This window comes from Agelaius phoeniceus, chromosome 1, assembly GCF_051311805.1.
Source record: "Agelaius phoeniceus isolate bAgePho1 chromosome 1, bAgePho1.hap1, whole genome shotgun sequence".
Lineage (NCBI taxonomy): Eukaryota > Metazoa > Chordata > Aves > Passeriformes > Icteridae > Agelaius > Agelaius phoeniceus.
The window spans coordinates 118,728,783-118,754,863 of NC_135265.1; the positions used below are offsets into that span (position 1 = coordinate 118,728,783).

Here is a 26,081-nt window from a genome sequence, read left to right on the forward strand (position 1 = left end):
AGTAAATTCCATGTGAGCAAACATGTCTCAAACAGACATGCAAAGGTGGCTCCTCAACCAGAAGGAGCTACCACGGCAACCCCCTGCATGCCCAGGTTCTGCTGCCACTGCCAGAGGGCTTCTGCAGGCACAGCCCTGGTGGGAGGACAGACCACAAACCCCGCTAATGCAGTCAGGTTGGAAAATTTTTGCTGGTCTTTAACGTGTCACCGAGAGATCCAGAGTCTGCAGTTATCCCAAAGGCACCCTTAACTACTGTGTATTTTCATCCTGCAAAGCAAAATTGCAAACCCTTCCTCTGTTACAAAATCCAAAGCCGTTTCATGGTAGAAACAGGACTTCAAACCAGAGCATTTCTCCCTTTTCTGAAGGCTACAGCAGCAGGATTTGCTGTGATTTGAAAAGATTTTCTTGCTGCAATAGTATTTCAGTTGTTATTGATGTGCTATGAACCACAAAAAGGCTAAATCTACACACACCACTCACAGAAGAGATTTCATTTGGCTGTATGATTAACATGCAGCTACCATCAAAGCTCTATGCTGTGAGTAAATATCTAAAAATAAAATCCCAGGTTTATTGAAATTTGTGGAAAATCTCAAATGTCTAAAGTAAGGCCAAAAATTCATGTTGAATGCTGACATAATAGGAAGTCTGATAAGGGTCTGTTATCACTTGTTAATTGCTTTGACATAAGATTAGAAGAATTAAAGGTCTAAAAGTTAGAAAATTCCAGTGTAGTAGATATTTTATAAGAAAGAAGATAAGCACAGAAAAATACAAAAGGGACTTGAGATTCAAAAAAACTGTTAGTCTGAATGACAGAGAAAACTGCCAGAAAAATCAAGGAAGACCTAAATGCACTAATTTTTTACTCTGTCTAAAACTGTTGAAAATCAGTTTGATCAGCCAGTCAAGAAGATTACGCTGATGTCAAGGCAATGACAGAATTATATAAATGAAGAGAATAGCAATGGCTCTAATCCTTTCCTGCAAGGAGTCCTGCAGAAGGCAGGTATGACAGAAAAGGCAAGAAGCTTTCAAGGTATTCTTGACAAAGTCAAAGATAATAAAGGACTACAGTAGAGCTCAAGGGGAAAACTTCAAGCAAGACAAAAAAAAATCCAAATATATCTTGATTTTACATAAACCTAGTGAAATTTATAAACATCAATAATTTAAATTATTGGTTAATAAACTCTATTAGGTTCAATGTAAATTTTCTTCAAAAGCTAGAACACAGGTAAACCCAAGACTCAAGGAGGCTGTCACCTTTTAGATACATTCAACTAATAGCTGCCATCTCATTTCTGGGGCTTGAAATTCTTTCAATTATACTTTCCTAGGAATTTCACAAAACCTTATGCTAGCCTCATGCTGAAAATAAATATATGATTCTGGGGTAGATGAGTGCTAAGGGTGATGTTCACTACGGTAAGCAAGACTTGGGGAAGGAGATGGAGACAAATTGATAATTGGGAAAGCAGAGAGCCTTTGAAAAGGGTAAGTGTTGAAGTCCTCACCCCTTAGGTCTGCAGCCTTAGTGACGGGGTCCTGGCATGAGCTGAGCTGTTAGGGAGCAACAATAAAAGTTATGAACGGAGATGGGAAGGGATCAGCCACAACCACAGGACAGGGCAAGAGGCTGGATGAAATTTCTCTTCCTGATGCATGTTGACCATCCTAATCTCATTCTTTTATTCTTTCTACTGCTGACTGGAGATGCACTCCATCACAACCTGCTTTCAAGTTTCATCCCATCAATTGAGAAATCCCACACAAGGAAAACAGAGAGGAAATAAAGGGCAATTAGAGGCACTGGTCGTTCAGGAGTCACTCATGTTAGCTGACAGCTATGTTGAGGATCCATGAGGAATTGCCAGGTGACTTACCAACAAAAGCACTTCATTTTTTTGTTGTCATTTTGTCCACAGAAAATCCCCTTACAGGTTCCAGTGTGATAAAAGCAATTAGCAAAACTCACTCAAATGAAAAAAAAAAAGGGTCTCATTAGCCTAGCTTACCCTCTGAGCATAGTAATGAGAATTCATGAAGACAATTACTAAAAAGCACAATGAATTTTGTGGAGAGTATAAAAAGTGAACTGAGATCAGACTATAAAAAGTACTCTAATATCTAGCAGAAAAAAAGGGATGATACAAAACATAAAACCTGCTGAAAAAGTGAGGAGTGAGAAATATAGACTTTATCCTTTAGTGACGTAAATCTAGTGCTACACAGCAGCCACACTCTGCAGTCAGGTTGTAATCACTATGAAAAGATTGCAAAAGAGCCTAAGAACCTTACCTGTATGATGCAATCCAACCATGCCAGTTGCTTCTCCTAAACAGAACAGTTCTGAGAAATTTAGCATGAAAACTCTTATTTACTGAGGCTGCTTTGACCAACCCAACCCTGGAAAATGAAAGAGATGTCCACTGAAACAGACTGCCCAAGGATGGTCAAGACTCCCATCCCTGGAAGTGTCCAAAGCCAGGTTGGATGGGGCTTTGAGCAACCTGATCTAGTGAAAGGCATCCCTGTCCATGACAGGGGAGCTGGAATAGATGATCTTTAAGGCCTGTTCCAACCCAAACCAACCTATGGTTCTGTGATTCTATGTTATTCCATGTTGACTTGCAGTAAAATTCATACTTCAGCACGCAATTAACTAATTCACCCCTTCCACAATCTTAAGAAATCTACTGACTGCCATGAGCAGGAGAGACTCTCCACCACCCTGCACCTTTAAGGAGATGATTTGATATTCGCCACAAAAAGTAAAAATAGGATCTGACACAGCAGAGCTGAAGATGCAGCTGTAAATGATCACTGCACCTGGGACTAAATAGGATGCCAGAGGTACAAATGGTCACTTGTGGCAACAGCAGGGGTTTTGTCACCTAGAGCCTTGGATCCTGACCACTGAGCAAAAGCTGTGGGGGTGAAAATGCCCTGCACACACGGGAATCCTAAAGCAGACTTCACTTTGGATTTCCATCTTCCAGTCACTTCCAATGCTCCAGTCATTCGCTGAGAACTGAGCCAGGTGTGCAGTCTTCAATCCAATGACCAGGAGACCAAAACTGTATCTCTGTAGAACATTTCCAACACCCCCAATTACCTACAAAGTTGCAACTATATGCATATATGGAAGGGTTTTTCACATGGTCTAATAACAGAAACTATCTGATGTTCCAAATCAGCACATAGTCCTTGTGCTAAAAACAATTACAAGAAAAATCTTCCTGGGCTTTCATTTTGATGAAACCAACTGTATCACTACAGTTTAAACATCTTTATACCTCACATTTCTACTGGGTGCATTTCCACAGTGCATTTGAGAACAGTGCATCTGGAACTGCTGCAACACAATTTGGAGGCATGAGATAACACATATGCCTCACTCCTAAACAATAGTCTCAGAGATATTATTAATAACAAAATATGCTGAAATAGTGTGCAAAACAAAGCAAACAAGTTTTGGCTTTCATGGTCTTTGGTAAAAGAATTAGCTGATCTTCTTCCCCAAACAATGAAGCAAGCATGCAATGCAGAGACTACAGAGCAGCACCAGGAAGCACACATAAATTGGTCCACCCAAACATTCTTGGCAGTGGAGGAGAAAGCATAAAAAGCAAGTTGCTTCAGTCCACACTAAATTGCCATTGAGACAAAAGTAAAGATGTGTCAGATGAACTTGCCCGTGCCTTTAAATATATACCTGCCTTTAAGCAGGCTTTTATTTGCAATAGGAGTATTTAGTACTTTGAACAGGAGATGAACTTGTTTGTTTGTACTGGACGACATCTCAGGACATTTTTCCTAATTTAAATTGCTTAAATTTTCTCAATGTTTCAAAGGATATATACATTCACTAATGAGAGTGAACCCACCCTCTTTCCTAAAAGTGAAAACAGAATGGTAAGAACATCCCTCCAAGTAAAAAATAAACCAAAGGCAGGACATCTTTCCATGCACAGTTGTGTTCAAACACAACAGCAATTTAATATATCAAATGCAGGAGACATTGCAAAGGACTAGACTATGTGGGAAGTAAGACTGGATGGGTCACAATAACTGTGCTTTATTAAACTTGGGCTTCCAAGATAGAAACACAAAGCTTTCCTTCTGGAATGGAGATCATGAAAGCAGGAAACCTGAACTTTCTTTTGAGCCCAACAGATCTCAGCATTGTCTTATTTTAGCTTCTTACCACTGAACAGACACAGCCCGCACAGTTTTATTTTAAAGTCTTCATAACAACAGGTTTTTAAGGCTCTGAATTTATTATAGCTGATGTGGTTCCATGTAAGGAAGTCCAAAGGTTGTGAAAAAAGTCCCTTCACTCATAAGGTGGTAATACCAAGCAGGATCTAGCAGAGTTTTCACTACATAAAGATGCATGAAACTAAACAGCTTATAGAAGAAAAAATAATTCTGACTCATTCACATATGCAAGATTTCTTTGAAGCTTGATTACAATTTTTGTCTCTTAAAGCAGCAATGCCAGAAATTGAGCTGTCTGTTCAACCACAAAACCAGACACTGTGCAAGCAGCTGTTTCCCAAGCCACTGAGCACTGACATACAGGGGGAACCTCTCCAGTCCTGCTGTGAACAATTCTGTGTCGAGCCTTAACAGTGACAGATAATTTAACCTGGCTTTAAAGGATATTACGTGCAAGCTGCTAGGACACAAACTCCAAGTTTCCCTCATTTGGCCCTCCGAAGGAGCCCAGGCTCTGACCCCAACTTGCTGCCCTTGCTCCAGGGCCTAGAAATGAATCACCATCAGTCACAGACACTGTGATGGCAACTGTCACTGAGAGGCCTCAACATCTTTTGTGTAGTCATGCACTGTGGACTCCATTTCATCATCAGATGCACACATCTAAGTCCTACTGCTGTTCAATCAGAATCTTTCAGGCATGTACTTAAGGTTAAAAAGAGCACCACATACAAGCCAGCTCTCACAGTACTTTCATTTTTTCCTCCCAAATATCAATTCAGTGGGTTCATCATGTTTTACAATTGGTTCTTGGATGACTCCTGAACTGAGACATTTTCACTCTTGGTACAGCTACACAGCTGCTACTTTTTAAACAGGAATCACAGATGAATGTTGCAGCACGGGCTCTGGCACCACGCCTCACCCTCAACTGCAGGTCTAGGAAATTTGCTATTTAAGCACAATGGTTATGCTGAAACTAACCTAGTCATCTTAAAATCTTTTAAAAACATAAAAAAATCTGCTTCAATAGACTAACAGAAGTTTTTGAGAGGGATATGGAGGAAACACATAATGCACTGGAAACAATTTACAAATACTAGTACCTACCAAAACAAAAGTAAATCTTCCATGGACATTTTTCTGTCTTAATGAAGTATAAGTCTGAGCTTAGTAAATATTGCAGATCAGTTCCTGAACAAGTGAAGGAAAAAATTATGCTTTGCCATCAATCCACTCTTTGAGCTATTTTTAGAGAAGCTTCTCATGCTGAAAAACCAGCTGGAGAGAATTAGCATGGCTATGATCTATCTCACACCAGAAGATCTGAAGACAAGCTATTGTAACCTGAAAAGCCAGACCAGCACTGAAGAAGAAAACACAGAGCAGTACTTTCCAGCTAGGGATGATGACCAAACACTACTGTAGCATCAGGTGAGTAGACTGGCAATGGAAGTCACTCCAATTCTCTCTGAGGAGATAGTAGTAATTGTCCTTCTTTCCTCAGCATCCTGCTTTTGTTAACCTGATTAAATGGGAATTTCTAAATATATTTTTTGGTTTTCCTTGGGTCCCTGTTAGAAAGCTGGAGACCATCCCTGTGAAGCCTTCACAGGCTACAGTAGCACACTGTGACCAAAGGGCAGACCCACCCTCTTGCTGGCATACAAAGGGAAAGAAAGAGTACAAAAAGACTGAAAAACTGACTTCATCAGTTCTGCCCACTGTGTTTTAACAGCAATAGTTTTTTCATGCTACAGAATATTTGGGTTGGTTTTGGTTTTGTTTTTTTTTAGATAAACAGAGCTGCCAGAGCTTATAATTGCAAAACTTCTGCATTCTCACACCATGCTGAAATTAGACTATAATTTTTTTTAATACTTGATCACTTTAAAAAGTAAAGAAATGTGGCAATTTTCCATGATCATTTTTTCAACATATCATTGAAAAATTTCTAATTTTATCCAAATCATTTTAGACAAGGCAAGTTACATAAAAATTTGTAATTATCACTCAGGAGAGATCTGGGGAATGATCTTATGAGACGCAAGACAATGGGATAAGGAAAGAGCAGACCACTAAAGCAGTTAGCTGTTTTTTTGGAGAGTCACAATAAAACAGACAACCACACTTCACAGTGCTGCACTCTGCCTTAGCCATCACAAGCACATTGACTCATACAAGAGCTCAAAGGGTGCAGAGTAAGGCTGTCAGCAAGGAAAATGAGTAGCTTGTGACAAACACACAATCTCTCTGACAGATCCCTGGGCTGCCATGGGCCAGGAAGGAGACATTTCTTCAACTGCCCACTATGGACGTGAGTCTACAAAGTGTTGGAGTCCAGGTTTTCACTGCAGTGTCAGAAAGGGGAAAGTGGATGGATGGTGGAGAGGGTACTCCTGTAACACCCCATTTTAGCTTCATTTTGCTCATCTGTTCTTTCTTCACGTGCCTCCACGGGCTTGAGCGGGCCACTTTGCCAGGACTCCATGCATTATCCAAAATCAACAGGAACGCATCCATTGCATTCGGCTAGAACCTCCTACCACTAGGCCTACAGTATGAGAGAGCATTATTTTTTTAAGAGAATTGGAATACTGCTTAGGAAACTACAAGATTAAATCATGAGAAGCACAACCATAGCATTTTTGTGCTGATTTGAATTACGAATAGAAAGTACGAGCAGTTAAGAGGAAACAAGATATGTTCTATACAAGAGCCAAGATTTTTTTTTCCTGACATGTGCCAAACAAGGAGAAGAAACAGAAGAATCTGGCACCATTAAAAACAGTTTGTGGAGAAAGGGACTGAATATCTACAGCCAAGATCCATGTGGTTTGTAAAGAGGAAACTTTTGTTTTATGGGACTCTCAGTCAGCCAAAATTCACCCAGACGGCATGCAAATGGATATTAGCCTAAAATCCTACATGCTTCTTGTAAAAGGATCACTAAATGATGGGGAAAGAAAAAGAACACTACTGAAGTTTGAAGTCAGAATTCAAAATCTGCCTCATGGTTGAAAAAGTTAGTTTACCAGACAGCTATAATGTCATACATATATGGTAAATGTCTTGGAAAGAAAAGGCAGCAAGTTAAAGCACAAAACTAGAAGTCAGGAAAATGTGTTCCAAGTCTGGCTCCAATACCAAGGAGATCTATAAAACTTGGATAAAAGAGAAAAAGACTGCCAACTTAACAGTGAGATTTTCCTTAACTTCATATAGTGTATTAACATTGCACGTATGCTGTTTCCTTTAGCTTCTGTATTTCCCCCACTCTCTGGCATTACAATGCACTAAGTTAAATAAGTGACTAGATGGAGTGCTAAGAACAGTTATATTACTTTATCAAAACAAGCCCTGCCCAACTTCTTAATCAAAACAATTGACTGGGGGGAAAAAAAAAAAAAACCAACAGAAAAAAACCCCAAACCAACCAACCAAACAAAAATTATATATGGGACCATAATTCTCATAACTGAGCAAAACACTAAAGTGTCTGGCACAATTCAACAACTTAGCTGACTATTGCAACAATACAATACCTAAAATTGTATTTCAGCATATAGGAGAAAGGGATGGACAGGCAACAGTTCCTCAGCATATGTTGAGCAGTTATACCATGCAAGAATTCTTTTCAGCAGCTCTGACAACTCTCTGAGTGCCTAGTGAAGCATTTGTCTGTGTTATCTGTAAATCAAGAGACCACACTGACCTCCAATTTACAGTAGGGGAACTGAGGAGGAGTCCCCAATCAAGACTGCAAGCTTGGGACTTAGCCAAGTCCCTTCATCCCAGTGACTCCTTCCTGAGGGAGCTGAGACCCAGGTAGCTTTGTGAGTCAAGATTCCAAGAAATCCTGCAGTCACCTGATGATGCAGCTCTCCAGTTACATCACCAGTTATTAAACACATCGGGGGGCAAATTTCACCATCATGCTTAAAGGAGAAGTAGTTCATAGCTCATGTAAGGGGACATTAGGATTAGGATTGCCCCTTTTTTTCTTCCTTCACATCAGCCTTTATTTGTAACCTTTCAGCTCAGATTTGCCAACCAGCTTGTTTTCCTCCTCTAAATATAGTGGTAAGAATGAATATAATTTTTGAGGCACTATGTATTCACGTGGGTTGTCCTCATTCATACCTTTGGGACTATCAGCTTGGAAGAGAAGCAGAAGGGTTAATTGTTCAGAACTTTCTGTAAGCTCTGTGTGTTTGTGTACAGTGCTCTAGATGGACACTCCATGCTTCATGTTGCACTGGAATAATAAAAAGAGCTGAAAGCGATTCCTTTTAATTCTCACCCTTTAATTTTATTTGCACCAAAGAATAAAGAACAGAAGAAAGCAAAATCAGTAATTTGAAGGGAAAAAATATTATAGGCTCTTTCCACAGAAACATGAGGAGGAAAAACCCCCATGAAAGTATCAAGCATTGTACTTTAGTCAGAAACCAGAAGCTAGCAGTTCTTATTGCCACTAAAAATATCTCCACCTCGCACACATATACATTTACCAGGATGGCATCTACTGATGGGTTCTGGATGCTGATCAAGGCCAGACCAGGTATAAACTATAAAGCTGAACAACCCCCAACAAAGTAGGTCAAGAAAACTGGGAGGGAAGGGAAACTGTTGCTAGGTGGCAGTGTACCTTAAGCAAAGAATTCTGTAAATCAGAGATCACTGGCAAGGTTCATTATCTTCTAAAAGAGGTCTCATCTTTAATATCATCTTCAAAGTATTGGTAGGAAGTGGAACTCAAAATGTGCATGACACGCATGCTACAAATCAGAAGGATGAGAAGCAGAACAAAAAAAAATAAAGAAAAAGAAAAACCTGTCTTGAAACACACTACTGTGCAAGACCCATGATATAATGGCTCTCCAGGTCTATTAGAGACATAAGAAAAACCAACAGCCTGTGAATGGAGACTTGTACACCTTGAGAAGGTTAGTTTTGCTGACTTCATTTTATTCTACCTTCACTTAAGCTCTGACCAGTAGAAGCAAGCAAAGAAATAAGCTTCCACCACATCTTGGCACAGCAGTGAACAGTTGACAGAAAACCCAAGTGTGATGGTGAGAAAGAAAGGTTTCCTAAGGCTACTTAAGAAACAGAACTGTTACTTTTCTGCCTTAAACAGTTTCAGTCTTCAGTCCTTTTCAGAGTGGAGTAAGAGCGGACAATGTCAGTAAACAAAAGGAGGTCATGAAAACACGTGCACTCCCTAGAGGTCCAATCAAAAGAATGGAGAAAAAGGCCTCTGCAGAAGGCCAAGGTAAGAAGGAAGAGGCCAGATTTTTCTGGTATCCTTCTATCTGTCCTTCCTGATGTTCCCTCCAACTGAAAACTACCTTAACATATTGCCTAAATTAGCAGAAGTGGTAAAAAAGACAGGCTGATGACATCTTGTGAACTACAATTCGCTTGGTAAGAGAGCTGTTAGCAAGCTCACAGCTTGTCACAGAGAAGGATAAGATGTTCTTGAAGGCAAAGACAAAATCTATATTCTTTTCAACAATATCTCTCTGGGTTCAAGAGAGCAATTTTGGGGAAAAGTATCTTAGATTAATGTAATTGTATAGATCAGAGGTATTTTAAAATATAGAATAAAAGGGAAAATGAAAGACAGTTTGCTTCAACAAGGCTTTAAATCCATAACTCAGGTCACAGCAAAGTCCTTTCTCAGAAATGTATCGTGCAATTCTTCTTACGTTGACTTCAATCTACAATTACACTGTATAAATTTGGAGGTTTTTTAATACCATGTTCTGATGCTTTAGAAACTGGTCAGAAACAATCTATTAGAAGGTACATGTCCCATCTAATGCAGCACAGAAATTCCTATACTGCTGTAAATTAAAACCACAACATGTGCCACATATCATAGCATTTCTGACGTGCAATCCTGATGTGAAGACCATTCCTAATAATTAAAATACCAACCTTACAAAACTACAGAATCATGGAATAGTTTGGATTAGAAGGGACCTTAAGGATCACCTAGTTCCAAATCCTTGCCATGAGAAAATTTAAAGCCCCATCCAACTGGGCCTGGAACACTTCCATGGATGGGGCAGCCACAACTTCTCTGGGAAACCTCTTCCAGTGACTCCTCAACCTCATCATAAAGGTTAAAGAATAAAGAATTAAAGAATAAAAAAAAAGAATTTCTAATTCATAAAGAATTTCTTCCTATTATGTAATGTAAATCTACCTTTCATTTTAAAGCAATAGAATTGTAGAGAGAATCACTTTTACAAACCCTGTCATTGATGCAGCTCACATCAGACGTGTGTTAACTTTCCAAGCAGTTACAAAGCTCTGATGAGGAACCTTTTTCCAGGTTTGGTCTGTATTTTATTTATCTGAAAAACTTTGGGATGCAAACCTTAGGAGAAGAATTCAATTTCAACAGATAAATAGGGACACAACAATTCTTGTTCCATTTGTCTCCACCGTCCTCTTCCCCTAAGGCAGTGGTATTAATCTGTGGTTAGCCTAAGCTTCTTCTTCCTAGTAATTTGCATCATCTGCTCTTCAAGGAGGGAGTCAGAGAATACCCCAGCCTTTTCCACAAATTCTTGGTTACAGTCTGTGACCATTTTCAGTCATGGACATGCAATGAACACTAGCAACCAAAAATATGCATCAATCTCAGCAACAAAAAGTGGAATAGTACTACACCTATGGAAGTTAGCAGGAGACACAGCCCTGAAGATCTCAAGGGCCCTTTTCTGACTTGGGCAGCATTACTGCTGGAAGACAAATGGGAGTCAGCTTCACCCAACATGTTACCTCCTGCTCCATGAGACTGTGTACAGCTAGTGGAAAAGCAGTTTGAAAACACCAAAAAAAACCACATGAGGCTGGGGCTGAAGTAAAACATGAAGGCAAAAGAGAATATAATCTGTACAGTCTCCAGGCTAGGAAATCATCAGCTTTTGCCATAGCAGAAATACTTTTATGCAGCAGCAAGATCGAAGTGCTCGCTGGAGAAAACACATTCCCCAGCAAACAGCCTAGATGGGCTTTTCTTCACTAACCAGTGAGAGGGAGATCTCTCTTAGCATGCAGAAGGCACTGAGACTCATTTGACATTGAGTTTAACTCAAATTAATTTTTTCTGTGATCACAGAAACTTTTGTTCTACTTCTTTTTCTTCACCATCTGTGATACAAAACCTGGCAAAGACTCCAATTAATTTCCTTTGTGTTATTACTGCCACAAGCACTCAAATGATAAGCATTTATACAAAAGGAAATTCCTCTTCCTTTCTACTCTATCACTGAGAAAACTGGTACTGAATTCGCCCTCAAATCTTGTAATGCCAGGTTATGTCAACTGCATTACAGAAAAAAGCAGCAGCAGATTAAGTCAATACAACACCTTTCCTGCTCCAGTAACAAGCACCTCAGGCTGAGAGAAAACAGAGTGGAAGCACCTTATACCAAAAAAGCTGAAATCCTGTAACATCTGCTTAAGGAGCATCAGTGATGGATTTAGGAAGTTCTCTTCTCCAGGATATACAAAGCCTCATTATGCTCCTAGATGTGTAACTCTCAAAAGCCACAAAGGTGGCTTTTGTGCTTCACCTGCTTCACCTCAGTCAAGAAGGACAGAGGCATCACCCAGCAAAACAAACACACAGAACTCTGAAGTGCAAGTTAGTGGTGTTTATTTACTTACTTAAGCTCTTCATTTATATATACACACACTTGCCTACTGTGGTAATCTTGATGGAGTCCATGCAGGGCTGTGGTTAAGATGTCAAATTTGATCATTCTGGTAAAGTTTATCTTGGTACCTTAAACACAACCATTCCCCTATACAAGGTTTGCACACTGCTACAAGCATACCAACATTAAGGCAACATATTAACTCACCAAGAGCACATGCATGCCTGAAGTTCCAACATTTCTTCTAGCATAAGCAAGCTCCACATTGTCTGCTCTTCTGTCCAAATGGCTATGATCCATGACCAGGAACATAGCCTTGACTTTGGCATTTATTTATGGAGTAATTTCCCAACACTCCCCATGTGGAGGACACATGGGGATGGATAAACTGATAAGCAAGGGGACATCACAGACTTGCACCAAATTTGAGAAGCATGAACTAAGCTCTAACCCCATTTTTTAATCCACTGCACCTTTAGAACAGCTTTTCTTCCCACAGATCAGAAATGGTTGCTGAACATCAACAGGCTGCTGCTAGGCACCTCTACAGACCATGCATAATTTCTTTTCTTTCTTTATGCTAAAAGAAAGAGAATTAATTGCACATTTTACTAGGGCAGGATAGTACCTCAACACCAGCACCTTCTGCTGAGGGCTGTACCACACAGAGGTTGATAGGTTTTACCATTTGTTATTTGCAGTTGCTTGCTCGCTAGTGCTTTATATAGTTCTCTGAGAAACAGCACAGGCTTTCAAGTAGTTAATTAATCAAGCAGCAGTTTGGTTTTTGGGACAAAACAGACACTTTCTTGTGAGGTCTTCTGTATAACATGATACTGTTGTGACACAAACCATTTTTCTGTAGACTCTAAACTGCACTTGAAAATCTCTGCAGCCATAAGGGGTATAAAAATAATTCATTATGGGTTCTTTGATCCTTTTTTCCCTACCACTCACATCTGGCTGAAAACTTTACAAGCAACAGCTTTGCCTGTTTCCATTTTCAAAAATTCTTTTACAATTGCACTAGAATTTAAACTAATGACAGGCACAATTTATAATATGGCTGAGGCAGTATAATATCTTCTAGCCTTAAAAAGACACCCAATCCCATTTGCCTTCCTGCTCCCCTTTTGTTTTATGTGCTGATGTTCTTTAGGGAGCTAGACTGGCAGCAAACTAAACCTGCCAAAAAAAAAAATAGGTTTTATGTGTTTAACTCCCAGAATAAGCTCACAAAGGGTCAGAGGAGCAGCATGGATGATGAGGAGGAGTGACCTGTCGAGCAGCATCTGTCCATTTCATAAACTGAGCTGAAGCATGAAGCATCATTGCAGACTACTCTGTCAAGCAGTTTGTGTTATGGGATGACCCCACTCAAACATTGGGATGGATGTCTCACTTAAGGAATGGATTGGGCTCTGCAAGTCAAATCACATGTAATAATGGTTCCAAACCAGACACCATGGAAATAACCCTTAACCCTGTTTTCAGATGCCTTTTGGGATCAAAACACAAACTTTCAATGTTTTTCAATTCATTCTATACATGGTCCCAAAGTCAGGGATGTTGGTCTAAAAATTGCCAGACTGCCCTTCTAATTTTTTTTAGGAACTAGTAGTGCAATTTATTTTTTCCATTTGCTTCTCTACATCTTGCAAAATAACTTACAATTACTAGGAAAAGGAACAGTTTATTACTCAGAATTACATCTATTCTTTTCTACTCATCTCATTTTATGAATTAAAAATAAGGAAACAATCCAGTGAATGCTGATCCCTCCCCTTCTTCACGCCTCCTCCGTCAGCCTTTACACACATTTATTCATCAGTTGCAGAAGAGACACTGAAGAGCATCAAGTATTGGCTTCAGGTAGCCAAGCATTTCACTTCATCAAGTGAAAAATACCTGGGAAAATGTATATAAAGCAACAGGTTTTCAGAAAGTATAGTTTTCAGACAGGGCTTCTTTTTCCATCAAAAAACCTGCACGTTCTTCTTGAAATGTCCCAGAACACGTGTGTACCTTCTTTGAGTTTATATAGATTGCACACTTGAAATAAACTAAAGGCAACAGCATGAGTAACACTAACAGAAGTCACTAGAACGTCTGTGACCCAAGCTACTCGGCACAGAGAGAAGAGCAGCGAGGGCCGATGTCGCAAGCCCGCGGCAGCAGCGGCTGCAGGCACGGCGGGCGCACCTGGGGCTCCGCGGGGCAGCAGCCGCGGGCCGCTCTGGGGCTCTGCGGCTGCACGGAGCAGCAGGTCCTGAGCAAACCGCAGCGTCGCGTGTGCTCACACACGCCGAGCTGCCCGGGGACGTGCTACGTGCACAGCTCCTTTCGGAGCGCGGCATTCCACGCATCGCCGGGAGGCGAGACCAGAGTCCCACGTGCCAGCGGCCGCCCCCGCCCGAGGTCAGGCGAGGAGCCGCCGCCGCCACCGCCCCCCGCCGCGCCCCCCCGGTTCTCCCTCAGCTCCGGCGGCGCAGCTGCCGCCCGCGGCCCCCGCGCTGGCCCCGGCCGCAGCGGGGCCCGCCGCCCCCGGGGGCCGCCATCCCGCGGGGGCCGCCGCCCCCGGCCCGGCGGGCGCTGATAGGGCCGCCCCGAGCGGAGGGGCGGGCGGAGAGCGGCGCGGCCCAATGCGCGGCTCGGCGGCGGCGCGCCCGCCCGGCAGCCCCGCTCCCCTCGGCCCGGCCGTGCAGGAATGCGGCGGCCGCCCCCCGCCCCGGTACCTTCTCCTCCTGCAGAGCACGCACACGGCCCAGAGCACCAGGGCGGCGGCGGCGGCCGCCCCGCCGTAGGTGCCGAGCGGCAGCGTGTCGGGGCCCATGCTGGCGGCGCTCGCCTCGGCGGCTGCCGGTGCCTCGCCGCCACCGCCGCCGGGGAGGAAAGTTTCGCCCGTCCTCCCGCTCCCGGCAGGAGAGGCGCCCGGCCGGCCGTCCCTCCCCGCCCACCCCGAGCCCAGGGGGCTGGGTTTGGCTGCTCGGAGCCGGACTTGGCGAGCGGGCCCGGTGCGACCCGGCCGGCTCCTCCCCGGGGAGCGCCCAGCACGGGGAGGGTCGCGCCCGCCCGCCCCCGCGGCTTCCCGGCGGCGGAGGAGGGGGAGCTCCAGCCTTCGGCTTGCCGGGAAAAGGCTCCGATGCGGAGGAAGGTGCCAGGACGGAGACCCGGGAACGGTGGGGGCGTCTCAGTGCTCCCCGCCATTCAATCCCTTTCAGCCGTCACGGCACCCTGGGAGGGTCTCGGTGCCCCGCAAACGTGGCCTCGGTGGCGGAGTGGCCGTGGCGTGTCCCCAGTGCGAGCGGTGCCAGACTCGGACAGAGCAGCTCTGGCAGCCTTTTGACCTCCGCTTGGTTTTCATACAGACACCCGATATGTGTCCCCGTAAAAAGCAAGGCAACATCCCACAGCTTCATAAAACTTAATCTGCTGTATGATAACAAATAGCGAGGGTTGGTTCTTAATACTGTATGAGAAGAAACTGGGTCCAGTTCTCGTACTGTGCCGGCCTCTCTGGTGTGTTACGGAGAGTACAAGAGAGGAAGGAGGAGGTGTGAGACAAAGTCCAGGCAATGGGGAGATTCCCAGCGCGAGGAGCTGGGATGAGGTGAAGAGGCAAAGAGGTGCAGGGAGTTCAATACTTCGTGGCAGGGCAGGGACTAACAAAATACCAGGGCAGCAGCAGTACCTTACCGCTCCTTACTGCCATTTGGTACAAGGTACACTCAGATGTTTCTGTGATGTAAGATACTCTTCAATGCAAATTCAACACTGAGAGATGGAGTAAGATCCTTCAGGTTTTGGAGTTGTGGTTTGGTTAAATGCTGACAGACAAGTTCATGCTCATTTTCAGCCGCATGCAGTATCATATGTTGTATGTTTTGCAATGCTTGGTGGTTTATATATATATATATTCTTTCTTCTTGGAAACAAACTGTAGAACACTGGTCTTCTGACTTGTCCTGTTGCAAGTTTTTTCAGAATTGTAGACTCCCAAATGTATCTTAGCAGATAAAAAAGCCAGTTAACAAAGCACCTTCCTTAGTAGATTTCATGATTTTTGAGAGCCTGAGGCATATCTGAGGGTTTGAAGTCATCAGAGCTGTGTGTCTTCTTCCTCAGACACTCCTTTTAGTTGCAGTGAAATATTTTAAAATGCCATTGCGTAAACCAGGAAAAAATCTAAGTAGTGTGTCCCACATTAAAAGTGACCCAAATCTGAGCAACATTGCTGAAAACCATCAGCTGTCTATCCCTCCTGAGACCAAAAAAATCAGACACCCTGATTGTGCAAAATGATGCATGGAGGGAAACCATAAGAGAAACTAATGCTTTACTTGTAGTTCTTTAGAACTTCTTGCAGGAAACTGTATTTGAAATCCCCAGCTTGGGAATCCCAAGGGGATTCTTAGTTGTATTTACTAGCCCTCTAAATTAATGGAAAAGGACTAATTTAAAACTCAAAAGCATTGCACTGTAAGACATTACACAGTAAAATATTACTCATTTTACAAGTGACTTCTGTGAAAATTTAGTGTTTCAGTTCAGTTTGGTGAGAAATAAATGTCCACATACAATTAAGTAGCTGTGGCAGCTAGAATAAGCCCTCACCCACAATCAAAACATCAAAACACCAAGATTACTGTAGTTCTGCCAAAGGGTGTGAAGAGGGTTACAACAATCTTCTTTAGTTTGCACTTTTCATGTTTGTTGAAAGTTACTGTCTCAGGTCAATTGCAGATAAAAAAAAAAACCCACCCCCACACCAAAAACCATTTTGAACCACACCACAAACACCACAGAGAACAAACCCTGAAACATCTTGAGTCCTTAGGAATGCTGAGTACTGTTCTGTGTCAACCATTTAAGTCCAAGTGGATGGATTAAATTCTTAACTAGTGAAAGAATCTCAAAGAGCTGGAAGCTAGAACATATTTAAGTTTGATGTCTTATATATAGTATGAATTACGTCAATGCAAATCCGACTGGATGATATTTACACATAACGTACCAGTTAAAATTATAATAGATGTATCCATAGATATTGGCATCACAGCTAACTGGAGAAAGAGGGTGAAGCTGAACAGGTCCCTTTAACAAAGCTCTAGCAGGAAAGAGGAACCTAATTTAATTTTCAGAAGGTGCAAGCCTAGGCTTATAGCGATGTGATCTCTTGTTAGGAAAGTAGTTTATTAAGAATTGGAGGGATTTTCAGTTTCAAGTTGTCATGAGCTCTTTATAGAGTTCTTGCTGCAGCATGGTCATAAGTGAGGAGAAAGAGTGCAAATACTGTTATATTTGGAAATGGATAATGTTACTCTCCAGCTGGATACAGATGTGTCCAGTTGTTATCCTTACTGGTGGGGTGTAATTTCTGTTGTTCCATCACGGTAGTAGTGGCTCCTTTACAAATTTCTTCAAGTGTCCTTTGTATGTATTAGAAAACTTCCAGAAACAGCTGCAGGCTGGAGAGACGTGAAAGCATTTCCAAGTACTTATGAGTTTGGGGGTGGGGTGGAGAGGGGGAGGGATGGAAAATTCTTAAGGTAAGCTTGGAGGGCTTTTCAGTTGGAAGGGTTTCAGAGAGGTTCCTAATACTATGGTAATAAGCCTATAAAGATAGATAGATTAGATAGATAGATAGATAGATAGATAGATAGATAGATAGATAGATAGATAGATAGATGATACATGCTGAGCTACATTTCTCCTGTTTAAATTGTGAACATTCTGTACATATGCTACAGTTCAAAATGCATACTGTGTGTATGTTTCATACTGCCAATGTTGTAAGATGATATAGATCATATTTTTTTGTCTTATGAAAATGCAGAAGACTCAAAATAAACTTTGAACAGTATATACTGCAATCTGTACAGTATTTTACACATCACAGTGTGATTTTGCTATATGCAGCACATGGACAAATGCCTGTTCTACTGGGTAGCTTTCATGTGCACAAAGATTTAAACTCCCAGTCTTAGACAAGAGCAGATTCTCTACATTGAAACACCAGTGACATATGTGTTATAAGCAACAGCGGGAACAAGGCTTACTTACTTTTCCACTCACCCAGCACTACTCATTCAAAGGTTATTTTAAACAGCTTATAGCTTTGATCTGCTATAACCATTGCAGTTGCAATACTGCAAGGTCATTCTTGCCTTCAGTTCAAGTGTGCATGAATTATTTCAACCAAAAAAAAGTTGATGTATTTCTGTGAACAATGCTAAAGAAAATACCCATGGTAACATTTTTAGTGATTTGAGAAATGGCAGTGGCATTAGACTTTGAAATGGGGTCAACAAATTAACCTCTGTGTCAAAGATAATCTGTCCAAATTTATTTAGGTTATAAGCCCCACAAGAAAAGAGGTTTTGTACACTCTAATGACCTGCTGGACCTTTGGGGCTTCATTCTCTGAAGATGCCCCTGGAACTGGGTCTGCTTCCAGCTCTTAGCTCAGCAGCTGTTTTCTCTGGAAGTGAAGCTCTGAGCTAATAGAGATCAGGCTGAATTCAGGGCAATGAAACTAAAAGCCTTTTTGTTCCCTGCTCTCCGTCTCCCTTCCTGCTAGAATACAGGCAAAGGGAAATGCAGTGATTTAAGTGTAGGACGAAAAGGCTTACAGACCTCTTAAATCTTGCTTGATTCAAAACTAATAACCTGATTCTCACTTTGTGTTCTCTCCTTCAAGCACACACCAATCTGCATTTAATGCTTTTGTAAGACAGCACTGCAGGCTCTCTCCCATGGCCTCCCGTGTCAATCACAGCTGATCAGCCTGAGCTCTGAACAAGATCCCACACTGAGATGGCTGAGAAGTCCCATTCATCTGTCTCTGCATGTCAAATGTCTTGGTCCCATTTCCCACTATCATGTGGGATGCCATGCCAAACACATACTTGCTACATACAGCAACATATGGACTCATCAGAAAATAAAAAAAAGGAGGTGAGAGGTCTATAGGGACGAGGACAGGAACTGAATAGACAAAGAGATTATGAATGGGAGCCAGGAAGGGGAAGAGAGGGGGATTAGGAACATATGAGGGGAAACTGAGGATGAATGGGCAAGATGAAATCTGGGGCCCAAAGGAAAGGAGATGACAGTAAGAATAAAAAAGATTTTGAGGAGGTATGTGACAGACTGGCAGCTGTCTCAGTGTAGAGATTAAGATGTGGAATTGTGATATGACTCAAACGTGAAATCCAAGAACAGAGGTGGAATAGGAAATGAGTGGGAATGGCAGTGTGGGAGGGGAGAAGATCCAAGAGGACTTAGGTATAAAACCTCTGAGATGGTTCCTACAGTTTGCAGGCTGAGTCTTACTGGGAAAGAAGAAAGGCATTTGGGTCAAAAATTGACCCTGGGAAAACATAAAATTGATGGGCAAGACAATCAAGATAAGAAGGGCCCAACAGAAAATGCTACGTCTTCCTGGCTCCAATTTTACTTTGTGCAATTGCAGAGCCTCAAAAAACATGGTCCTGTTTCTCCATACTGCCATCTGTGCCACAAGTCATACAAGCCCACCTTTTCCTTTCTGTTATAGGTGAGATCTGTTATTTCCTAATCTGGCATAAAACTCATTCACTGTAGGAGAATAAGGAATAGCTAGCATGTCACCGATAAGCCATTGATTCCACTCATTCTGAAGCTGAGTCTTTACCTTTGCAAGAAAATAGACTGGCAATCTAAGATGTGGACTATGGAAAAGTGAGGCATCCTGTTCTCGGAGCTAAATAAAAAGAGACCTGTGTTACAGATGCCATGTGGAACAATTCTCACATTTTCACTCTGGATTTTTAATGAGAAAACTTTAATATATACATGTGTCTACAAGGAAATAATTTAGAAATGAGCTTTACAGATAAACCTAGATTATGTAGTCAAAGAGACTGGAGAACCCCTGCTTCTTCTTTGTTGTAGATGGAAGCCTGGTGAGGCAAGGGTATGACTGCTAGAGCAGTGGCTGTCCTGGCAAAGTTAACTAAAGATTCTCCTTCACAGTTATATTCCATCTATTTCTGTGGATTATTTCTATACCATCATACCATGGCTAATTACCTGATAGACCCTCATTTTCTGCAGGTCAATTTGAGAGCTTAGGCCTAAGTGCTAAGCCCATTAAAAGCAATGCATGACTGTAGTATCTAGCTACAAAAACAGTAGTGTATTAAGGACTTGCCCTTTGAACATAGCACTTTTAGCATAAAAAAACCCAGCATTTAAATTCCCTGCTGATGAGCATCCATGAAAATATTAATGCTGGTGTACCCTAAACAGGATTTATATTTGCAATATAGTAAGGTGCTCAATTGTATGCACTGAGTAACCTAACAAAGTTTTGAAGAATGCTGTATTCCCTGCACAAGATTATATATCCAGATTTTGGCAAAACTATGGCAAAAAAATTAATGTAACTACATTATATTTATCTTGATCAAAGGCCTACAATTCTGAGATTTTTAAACTTTCTAATAGCCGACTTTGTAACCTTCAAAATGCAGTTTTTATTTTTCAATGCTATAATTCAGTTTCATTTGCCTTGGGAATACTGCAGTCTTTGCTAGCAGCAAATATTTGGGACAACTAAAGAGTGTATGTACTATTATAAAAACAAATATCATGTATTAACTCGTTAGCTGGCAGGTGTATGTATATAAACAACATCTGGACATTTTTCATTCCTCTGGAGTACTGAACATAGCTATAGCTCCAATTGGAAAACAGGAGAGGTGATGGGAGGAGAGAAAAAGGAATGTATGTAAAGAAAACATAAAAGATGCATCTTTCACAGTCCTGTCCATTAGGACAATCAGCAGTAGGGTGAATATCCTGTTGCAAACAGAAACATTTCAAGAGAAAGTCAAAAAGTACATGGTTACCCAAGTGAGAAGAATGAATAATTGAAGATTGTAGATGAAAAATCCCAGAACTATTAAAAAGTGTGTTATTGATGGACTGTGATGTAAGAATATTATATGAGCCAAATGGTTAGACATAAAAGCCGTGAAAAAGAAGATAAAAATCCAGACAAGTTTGTCATGATGATCAAGTTTGTCAAGAATGATCATACAACTGTGATTCCACCCACAGACATTTCTGAAACCCCACACAGGGAAATGCAGGAAATACTCTATCACAAACCAAATAAAGTCAGTGGTTGGGGTGTTGCCCTAAAATGAGTAAGGATTCATGTCATGAATGCTAGCCATTGCAAAACAGGGCAGATACATATGTCAAATACATTTTTAAAAATAGAAGTAAATGTTTAAACAGGATACTTGACCTCCTAAAGTGAAATAAAATCAGTGAAACAGTCAAAAACTTGCGAGCTGTCTTGGCAAGACCAAACAAGGTAGAGCAATGCTGATCAGATCAAAGTGCAGTGGAAAATATTTCAAGAGCAATGCTAAGTTACTGCTTACATAGAAATTAATTAGCAATGAAACACAGCATGTTAAACATGTTTTTTACATGTTATGTAAAAAAGTGGAGATATGCAGCAGTTCCAAATGCATGTTTGTGTTTTAACATTCACACTGCGAAGAAATGCAGTTAACAAATAAGGTTTGAAAGAGGAAAAGCTCACATAGACTTAAAATGTGACTTGAGTAATATGACTCAGCCACACAATTTCTAAATCCTGCTATATTAGACTAGAGCTGACAATCATTCCCAAGGTGCTAGCTATACACCTGCACAACCAGTTTTTCTTATTATTTGTAATTTCTGGACCACAGTTTATCAATATATTGGTGCTACAGCTTTTTAAACCATGCCTTTAAATTTGTGTTCTTTTGGTTCTGTTAACTTACTACAGTGCTTGTTCCTCTGATATTGCAGGGTATCAGTGATCTGGCTGATCAGTCACGTCATGAAGATATTATTTAAAAGATTTGGCTTTATATTTTATTATAGTTAATATTTTGAATTAAGCCTAACTTTGTGAAAAACAAAAAGCAAAACATTGTAGCATAGTAAAAATTTGAAACATATCTGGAGAGTCCAAAACTTGGCTTAGCAGTCAGTGGCTTAGAGTTAATGTGCAATCAGCTAAGTCAAAGGTACTTGGTATTATCCAGCACTTTTTATGACTGACTTTTAAAAAACAAATGAAATGTACTTCAAGGTGACATGTAAGTTTCTTCTTTCTTTTCCAATATTCTCTATGTTTATGCCTTTAACTGTTTCTTCTCCTTGGGAATGGCTCCATTCAAAGCCAATACAGAATCTCACAGCTCACCAGCAGATTAAAACCTGGAGTTGCTTTCTTGTACCTATCTGGGACATTTTGGATTGACATTCTTGAGGTGAATACTTTCAATTTGCCCATGAATCAGCTCCTGATCCACCAGTTTTCAATTGCCCATTTCAAAGAAAACCAAATGGGAATTATTCCTTTGATATTAAATGAGCAAGGCTCAGCTTGTTCATGGGGCAGGTACCTTCTTGTGCCAGAAACCTTCACGGCAGGCCTGGGGCATAGGCTAATGGCCCATCATTATGTTGCTCAGATTGTGATCTTGGGCTGCAAATCTGTCAAAGACTGAAGTCAGCAAAACTGTTTTGGTTGCTAAATGTGTGACAACCCAGTTCGTGCATGGGGCACACCTATGGGAGGTGGTGTGATTAGAGGAATTGGGTGAGGTATGCGTAGAGTCTGTACTTTGGACTTTATCCTAAATAGATACTTTTGCTAAATCAACTGTTCCAGTACGTGGATAGACACTAAGGCAGGTTTGAAATGGGACCTCAGAAGTTACTTTATCTCAGTTTCTTCCTAAAGAGTGAAGCAAGAACAAATTCTTTAAAAGGGGAAGTTGGAAATAGGTATGCAGTCAGCCCATGCCCACAGTTACTTTCCAGGTTTGTTATAGGCTAACAGGAAACTGAGGCCATGTGTACCTTGTTACTGAAGTCCCTTTTGGTTGCTCTCAGACTTCTTTTTTTTATTTCATTACTGCCAGTGTGAACAACCAATAGTGGATGGTAATCAGAGGGCCTTAGTAGACTGGACAATTTTCCAGTAATATCCCCTATCCCAGGCCCTGGGAGACACCAGACTTCCTGTGAGTTGGGTTGGTCTGCATATTGGACCCTCCACTCCCCTTGGAAGGGAGTCTCCTATGACAACTATCCTTCTTTTCCTCTTAACAGAGGAGGTCTTGATGCAGGCTGCAGGTGGTGCTGTTTCAGGAGGCCTCACCATCCCAGAAGGATCTCTGCATACCTCATCAGTTGTTTGGCCTTCTAGGTCCAGAGCCCCACAGCTGTTGTAAGAGGTACCAGTCCTACTTGCCAAATTGAGAGAAAAAGGAACCTTCTTGTGGTACATGCTGTGATGTGCCTCCAGCCTCCACCTTTATCAGGCCCCAGCTAACAGTCCTTTGGCTAATTACCCTGCAGGGCTCTGAGCCCATCTGCTTCTTCACCACAATGGAGGTTCAAGACTCCTGGGAGTCTGAGACTGTAGCATTGCTGAAAATAACCAGCCTATCTCTTGCTCATTCACTCAAACACTGCATAGCTTGTTCACTTCTTCCTGTAGCTCCACCTGCAACACAGCTCCTCAAACACAGCACACTTTCTGCAAAATAACTCTTTGTCATCCCAGCCTTGGAAAGAAGCTTCAAGTGCTCCTGGTAGCCTGTGACCTGGAGAGCTACACCTACCATCAGCAGGTCTGGCTGGCTGGAGGCCTCTGACATGGCCAGGCCAGTCACCCTGGCAGCTACAGGGGATCGAGCTTGTTGGCATGTCAACAACACCTCAACTAAGGATGCTAAACTGGAGCTAAAAGGATCTCTTTGCTCTTCCTTACCAGGTACTTAGTCCATTTCCTGCCTCTATTGGCTCCACACAAATGGTTGGAGAGGAGCCCTTCCTTTGTGAACCGCTGTGCAACCTGATGTGCCCCACTCCAGGTTGTTCCTGCGCCCTGGAACCATTTAAATCTCCCATGGTTGCTCCTGGCCCTGCCCCATCCTCTCCTGATTGGCTTCAGAGGGCTTCCAAATCCTGGCAAGGCTGGGGGCTGCTGCAGGTTTTCCTGAACAGAGGAACCCCCCTGTACAACTCAGTCTCACCCCCTGGACTTTACTTCAGTCACAGCTGCTTTGTGGACTTATCCACATTTTAATTCAAATGAAGATTTCATACTTTGAGTTATACTCTGCAAAAGCTAGAGGAGTCAAAATAATATATTGTCAGATGCAGATGTCAGTGTTTTAACCAAAGCAGCAGAGTCTTCTGTTCATATCCCACATGAGTGTGGAAAACCAGGCCAAAATGGAGCTCACAAATATGAATCAAATAAATGGCTACTATAAATGTAAGCAAGTGGGAATAAATAAAAAAATTCCCAAACCAGAAAAGAAGTATTTAAAAAAGTAAAATAAATGTTTTCCTTGAAAAACATCTGTAATCTTGTGACATTTCTTCCTTATGGGAAGGAAAATTGGTGGTGAATGGGTTACAACATTTTCTTGATGCAAACCTTTTCTCTACAGAGAGCAAAGGCCTGATTTCCAGCTCAGACTAAAATTGGGGTTTTCCATTGTTTGCATTTCCAAGCCTTTCTCTAGCCATTATTTTGTTTCGTCTGCCAGGTCCGCTGTTCCCTGCCTTTGCTCTCTGTTTGATGTTCTGACTGTAGATCATAGAATCTTAGAAAGAGTAGGAAGTGACCTCAAAGATCATTTTGTTCCAACCCCCTTGCTGTGAGCAGGGACACCTTTCAGTAGAACAGGTTGCTCAGAGCTCCCTTCAACCCAGCCCTGAACACTTAGAGGGATCACAGCTGCCCTCTGCTTCCAGAAACACCCAGAACTCAATGGTATCTTCCTGCCCACCTTCCCTAGTTTTAATTTCTAGGTAAGCTGTGTTTTGGGCTGTGACTTCCTTTCTCTCCCATCACTCCAGAGAAAAGCATCACCGCTCCAGCATTTGTAGCAGGAGAACCTGTGAAGGTCAGTAGTAACCAGCTGCATCAGCTTCAAAGATGTGCCATCCCAGCATCCATTATGCCCTTGTACTGTATTCACAAGCACTAAATGGATAGATATATTTAATAGGCCTTTATAAATTTCAAACTTGTATATGTTCAGAATACAAATTATCATATTACTTTCCTTATTTTGGAAAAGATCCCATTTAATTGAAAAACAAGTCTTTCCCATTTGATTTCCTGATAACTTACAGACTTTTTTATCGCCTTTACTTTTCTATCGCCAATTTTATATTATAGGACAGAGGCTGGTTGAAAATATAATGATACCATGATAATTTTCTGTTGAATTCATTGTTCACTTCTGTTCTGAAATTTAGCTGACACCTATTTACATTTCTGTGGTATTATATTGGAATTATCCTTAGAATTCCATGCATTTTTTCCTAAATAAATTACAATTTACTTTTTAACAGTAAAGGAACTACCTAATTAGTGGTACTGAATAACTGATAATTTTGTGCTTCTTGAGCTTCTCTCAAAGTTACAGTTTACTTCTATTTCCATTTAGGTTTCTAACCCAGTGCTTGGCCTTTGGAGTAGAACAAAAAATGTTTGCTTAAAGGACCTGTTTATATTAGGTTACTTGTTTAAATATCCCAATAAAATAATTAATTCTGTAAATTATTAAGTTCTATTTTTCATTATATATATGCTTTAGAAAAAAGTTGGTTTTCATTCCATGTATCACTATCATTATCTCTAAAAGCCTGAATGGTCTCATTGAACTCAAATTGAGAGACTCTTGAAGTTCAATGACACACTGAGAGGCATCTGCTGGAAATTTTGTTCTTTTAACAGATACTGTTTCAGCACTGAGAACAACACCAAGGACTTGAGCCTATATGTCTTTCACATTTAGAATTCCTACTAAAGTCAGGGGAAATCTTCATGAAGCAGAAAAGTCTAATAGTATAATTATTCATCTTCTGGAAAACGGCAGATTATTCTAACACCTATTAAAATTGATACCTTTGTAAGTTTCTATCTCAACAATTTTGAAAGCAGTAAAATATGTGCAGGAATTGTTAAGTATTTTTTTCTTTTCTGAATCATAAAATTTTGCCCTTAAAAGTTTACGGAAAGTCAAATACTAGGCAAACATTTTCTCCATACTGTAGTATCCATCTTTCTACACTGTTTTTGTATGAAAA

The 26,081-nt window shown here is 41.3% G+C and overlaps 1 protein-coding gene across 2 annotated transcripts in view; it reads right to left on the reverse strand.

Moving 5' to 3' along the window:
* Nucleotides 1-14,882, reverse strand: part of CYP7B1 (cytochrome P450 family 7 subfamily B member 1) — a 125,126-nt gene extending 110,244 nt beyond the window's left edge. The window contains exon 1 of one of the 2 annotated variants that reach the window (XM_077186020.1): nt 14,645-14,882. In XM_077186020.1, coding sequence (XP_077042135.1) covers nt 14,645-14,742 — 98 coding nt within the window. In that variant the 5' untranslated portion in view covers nt 14,743-14,882. The remainder of the gene's footprint in view (nt 1-14,644) is intronic. The other variant, XM_054643958.2, reaches the window with a different exon arrangement.
* Nucleotides 14,883-26,081: the final 11,199 nt, after the last annotated feature.